Here is a 6,000-nt window from a genome sequence, read left to right on the forward strand (position 1 = left end):
ACAGAAGGGTGAATAATTTTGACTGATAAATGTTTTGACAAATGTTTTATAAAAAAAAAAAGAGCAATTTTCATCATTTCAGCTATAGGCAAATATATGATTCAGTTATACATAAGTTATATGACATTTATGAGGCATGTAACATGTTTCTGTGTTTTTGTTTTTTTGTTCTTGGTGATCTTTAATATAGCTACGCAAATATTTTCTAAAACGTCTAGCAATAATTTGCCTACAGCTTGTTAGGTAATTATGAACACAAAAATAATTATAATAATAAAAATAAAATGATCAAAATAAAAAGATAATAGAGCAGCATTTTGCAAAATATAATAGTGCTTTATATGCTTTATATCCTGCTATATGTGTTGTTTCATATTCATTTTTTATTTCACTTGCTGCATTCGTTATTTAATGTTTGAATAGTAAAACAAATAACAGCCATTGCTTAATTGGTTTCATTTTACCATCAAAATGTAGTATAGTTTATATAATTATCAACTTTTTATGAAAAAACGCAGTGTAATTTATTTGATTGTTAAAAATGAAATAATTTATGTGCTGTGTTTTTATTAGTGAAAGTGCCCGCTCACCTTTGACAAGGCCTGTCCAAAATTATATTTCTGCCACTATAATGCAAATGCACTATTATTGTTGTCTTATCATTGTTTATTTTTCTGTTATGTTCAGAGATTTTAAATATTATTTATTTCCCTCCAATTATTTTCAATCATCACGTTACATTTTGGTAATTTTCCCTCCAAATAAAACTTAGCCAGAGCTGCGCAACATATAAATAAATAAGGGTGCACATGTACCTATATTTAGCATCCCTATTTGATAAAGCAGCATAACAGTGTTCAGTCACATGGTTGCTTTCGCTTTTCTGAAAAATAAATAAATAAATAGTTTCGGCTCTTATTTAACTTTAATTGAACAAAGGGAGCCGTTTACATTGCGTTACCAAGTCGCAGCACAACAGTGGAAATGAAACCGCATCCGTGCTGTCTGGCACGGAATGGAACAGTTCTGTTTAAAGAACGATTCAGCACGATAGTGGAAAAGCGGCTTTTGAGAACCACTGTTCTATGAGAATACTGTAGGTCAAATATCGTCAGCTCATTTAAACTTTTTTAATTTATTGTTTTTGTTTATTTTATATAGTGCCAGTGCTCAAGGACGCTTTACAAACAGCAGGAGAACAAGAAAAGCAATAACCTTAAGAAGGTAGAGAAAATGGGAGACTAATAATACATTAAAATAATGACAAAAGACATGAGAACAAGTAACAAAAGAAACTCATTCCTGTCTTTCAATGAGTGCTTATGTGCATTTAGGAGAACTAGGCAGCACACTCAGGGCTGCAAGATGGATTTAATTTAGTATTCGTATTATTAAAATATTTCTGAATGAAAACAAACCTGTTTGTTCCTGTGGATCTTCCTGTTTGACTGTGAATGTCTCTTCAATCTTCACATCTTCACTCTCCTCTTTAATAAACGCCATCTTTATAACAGTGTGGAGATCAGTCGCTTCAGCTCTGTGTTTGGACACTATATCCTGTTTAAAATTAATAAAACAATAAACAGAAACAAAATAACTTCTCTTCAACACTTGCTTCAATGGTTTCTTTATATGAGAGTAAAACAAAACGTTTCTTTAAAACACTTATTACACACTTTCCTGTTACTTTATTCAAACAATAGCCATCAGTTACTGAGAATAAAATAGTACTACGTTGTATAAAGGGTTAAAATAATATTTCCAATAGCAGGAACATAATATAGCATCGTATAAAAACACTTAAAACTTTAGAGTTTTAACTTTAAATCAGTTTATATCTGTAAACGTTTTCAAACAAACCTTTCTCCAGTTGAATCACAGCGACGAAGCGGCGCTGCCTGATGACGTCACGCGCCACGGCAAAATAAAAGTCTTTTTTGTTTAACTTTTTTGCCGCTATCTGTTGCAGTCATGACCTACTGATACATTTCTCCCATGATTTTCACTTTACACTATATCTGCTCTCTTTCACACAAAAACCTTAAATGTAAATATTTTCTTAACTTTAATCCACTTTATAATGATTTGTATGTCTACAACACATTATTTCCTATTAATATCTGAGTCCAAATCTCATCCTCATAATTATGACCTCTTCTTTTCTTTTTCTACAACTTAATAGGCCTATGTAGAATTTCTTTCTTTTCCACATGAATTGTTGTCTCTTATTATCTGTGTTCCACGATTCCTGCTATTATTTAGCAATATCTTCAGTAATATTTATTTTCCTTTACTTACAAAAGCATTAAAGGGGCAGTTCACATAAAAATCACAATTCTGCAATTTACTCATCCACTACTTTTTCCAAATCTGTTTGAGTTTCTTCTGCTGAATGCAAATAAAGAGAATACTGGGGCAAAAAAACAGCCACTGTATGGTTCAACAATTTGGACATGGCTGCTTTTTTCCACATTTTCTTGCACAAAATGTTCTTGGAACTTGATTACAATTTAACCACTAAAGTCACATGTCACATGTTATGGCAATGTTTTTGGTTCCTTTTCTTGGATCTCTTGCTGTCTATGACAGATAAAGAAGCTTTCTGATTTCATCTAAAGTGTCTTCATTTGCGTTCTGAAGATGACCAAAAATCTCAGGGGATTGAAACAACAGGTAGAGGGACAATCGTTCTCGAGTGCCTAGTGTACACTATAACACACACCTTCCACCCCTGCTATTAAACAGCCACATCCCACTGTTTTTTAAAATTTATTTATTCATTTTAACAATAACAACAGGCCATTACAATAAATAGAAATACAAAAACAGATAGAAGGCCACATAACACTGCTCCTCGTGTGATATTACTCATATATATTTATTAATTTCCTTTACAGCTTAGTCCCTTTATTAATCAGGGTTCACCATAGTGGAATGAACTGCCAACTTATCCAACACATGCTTTACGCAGCAGATGCCCTTTCAGCTGCAACCCATTACTGGGATACATACATACACACTCATTCACATACACCATATGCATACCGCATGCCTATGGACTTGGGGGAAACCAGAGCACCTGGAGGAAACTCATGCGAACATGGGGAGAACACGCAAACAGAAATGCCAACTGACCCAGCGGAGGCTCGAACCAACAACCTTCTTGCTGTGAGGCGATCAGTGCTACCTACTGCACCACTGTGATGCCTCGCATGTATAATTATTTGAGGTATTAAACTGGTATTATTGTTTCTAAAAAGAACCTACTGAAAAAGAAATTTGAACCTGGGGATGTTGTGGATGTTGCCTATGAGGATGAAAGTTCACCAGCCACAGTTCTAGACATTAAAGGTAAAACGTACAGCAAACATCAAGACTTGTGATCATGAGTAGGCATTGGACAATAACCGGTTTCAAGGTTTATGTCTGTTTGGAAAAGTCACGGTTTTATAACCACCAATATTTTCTGCTATACCGTTTCCAAGGTATTTGCAAAGGTTTTTTATGTGTTGTAAAGAAATCTGTGTTTTTGAAACTAATGACGACAGCAGCAGTCAATGATTTATTTTAATTATTTAGCCTGACATGTTTGCCGTTCCAAAATATTTAAAATCTTTCCTAAAATATAATGTGTTTAAGTTGTTGTTTTTTACTCAGATGTTTAAAAATAACTTATTTTAGAGCAGTAATCACAATATTGTGATATTTTATCCAAGGGTATCATACCAACAGAAACTTAAATCCTGCCCATGCTTTATCATGATTGAAGATAAGTATTTTCTACTTTATCTATTTCTCTTTAGAGAACAAAGAAACTCTCAGGAGGAGGATATTCAGAAGAGGGGAATTTACAGACGTAGTACAGAAGAAGTTTCCAAACGTACCAATAAAATTTATCAGGGCAGCACTCAGGAAAAAAGTAAATGATGAGCACAAGTTACAAGGAAGGTAATAATTTGTGCACGCACGCACGCACACACACGCACACACTTGTATGGACCCTTTTCACATTTGCGTGTTTTTTAGCAGCTGAAATCATCATAGTTGGTAAACTCCGAGCGCAGTGAATGAGAGAGTACAACGACTTTTTAATTTTTTTACAATTCTATTTGCTACAGAAAACAATGTCAAATTTACTGTCCTGTCCCCATAGACACTTCATTAGATACTCCTCGCATTGTTTTTTAAATTTGACATAAAGATTGTATTATACATATATGAATGTAAATGTACATAAATTTAAAAAATCTAAATATTAAAAACTTTAAGGTATTTAGGATGCAGATGATCTTTAACAACACATCGTAACAGTCTTGTGAAAAGGGTCCATTGGTTGTTTATGGGGATTCTTCATAGCTGTAATGGTTTTTATACTGTACACTGTATTCTGCCCTACACCAACTCTACCACTTACAGGAAACTTTTTTTTCTTTTTTCTTTTTTAGGAAAATGGAGTAAACGCAGCCTGTTCATTGGATTCTGGTCTACTTTTTATTTTTATTTTTTTAACAGATTTAATAAATAATTTGTGAAAATACATTGATTCATTGTGAAATTTCTCTAACTTCATATCTATCCTGCACAATAATCCTGCAGGAACTGTATATTTTAATAGACCTGTAGGATTGTAATTCTTGCAGAAACAATCCCTGCATAAATTTCCTTCATAAAATTCCTGCAGGTATTCCTACAGGAAAATGAGCTGAAAATCCTGTAGGATACCTGTATGAAATTCCTGCAGGATTCCTGCGGGGTTTTTTTTGTAAGGGAGCCCAAAAGCAAAAGAGACATAAAACATCAAATCACATCTGTAAAATTCTAAACAAATGTTTTCTCTGTATGCACTGTGGTGGTACCAGTCAGCATCGATCTGCATTGCCCACCAGTAAATAGAAAGATAATGTTATGAACATTTTACATCTTATCAGGTGTGCAAAAGCAAAAGGCTTCTCAAGTACAGTGCACGAAATCATACAGAAAAAGGTCAGGGTTACAGGCAGTGTTGACGAAAATTAACTTTATATATATATATATATATATATATATATATATATATATATATATATATATATATATATATATATGTATATATATGTGTGTGTGCGTGTGTGCACATGTAACTGAACTGCAACCAATTACAAACCCAAATTTAAAGTGAAGCCAGTCTTCAGTTTTTGCATCATCATTGACAAAATATGGCGGTTAACTCCCTTGCCAACAGCTGCATCTCCTAAAAAAAAAATACAAAATGAAGCAAGTTCGTTGCACAAACTGTACAGACTATAAGCGATTAAAATGATTTTAATAATAAAAAAAGGAGTACCAGTTAATCTATATTTCAATGGAGTGGACCAATTAGCACTGTTCATTTTATAAAATGAAACCAGGGTACTATCTTGTTCATCCATAGTATCAAACTGGTTGATGAGTAATGATAGAGATGGACAGTGTGAATTGATGGAGAGCAACTCATCACAGAACATTCGAGATGATTTGAATGGGTCATTTTCATTTTTCCATGCTGAAATCAAATGAACAATTTATCTAAATACCATTTTACAAGCATAGTTGAATAACAATACAAAAAAGATAAAAGAATAAATGAATAAAGATGCACTTATCATTTTACAGTACAACAGCACTAAAAAAAAAATAAAATGTGTTGTGTCTAACCTGAAGACAGGGATGTTGAAGATTGTGCAGTTGAGGGTCCTGGCAATTCTTCTGTAATTAAAGTGAATGAAGAATCATTGTCACCAAAAGTCCTTTCTCTAAAACAGGCAAGACACAAACAATTTCAATTTTGTTCATTAAGCCACTTCAAAAATTTTCATGCATATTAAAAGCATTTGCCCAGTTTCATAGACAAGGCTTAGACCCTAGTGCCAGACAAAGTCTGGATGTAACATACAATGACATACTGTATATAGTCATTAATGTCAAAATTAACCAGTAATGATTTTCTCAAAGCAAGGCTTATAAAAGTTACATACATCAAAT

The 6,000-nt window shown here is 33.2% G+C and overlaps 1 protein-coding gene across 1 annotated transcript in view; it reads right to left on the reverse strand.

The window, feature by feature from the left end:
• Positions 1–1,900, reverse strand: part of LOC148680716 (uncharacterized) — a 33,703-nt gene extending 31,803 nt beyond the window's left edge. Inside the window, exons 1-2 of the mRNA XM_088650672.1 lie at positions 1,861–1,900; positions 1,419–1,557 (exon numbers count right to left, since the gene is read on the reverse strand). Of these exons, the coding sequence (XP_088506798.1) occupies positions 1,419–1,503 (85 nt within the window). The 5' untranslated portion in view covers positions 1,504–1,557; positions 1,861–1,900. The remainder of the gene's footprint in view (positions 1–1,418; positions 1,558–1,860) is intronic.
• Positions 1,901–6,000: the final 4,100 nt, after the last annotated feature.

The sequence above is a fragment of the Danio rerio genome, chromosome 4 (assembly GCF_052040795.2).
Source record: "Danio rerio strain M-AB ecotype USA chromosome 4, GRCz13ab, whole genome shotgun sequence".
Lineage (NCBI taxonomy): Eukaryota > Metazoa > Chordata > Actinopteri > Cypriniformes > Danionidae > Danio > Danio rerio.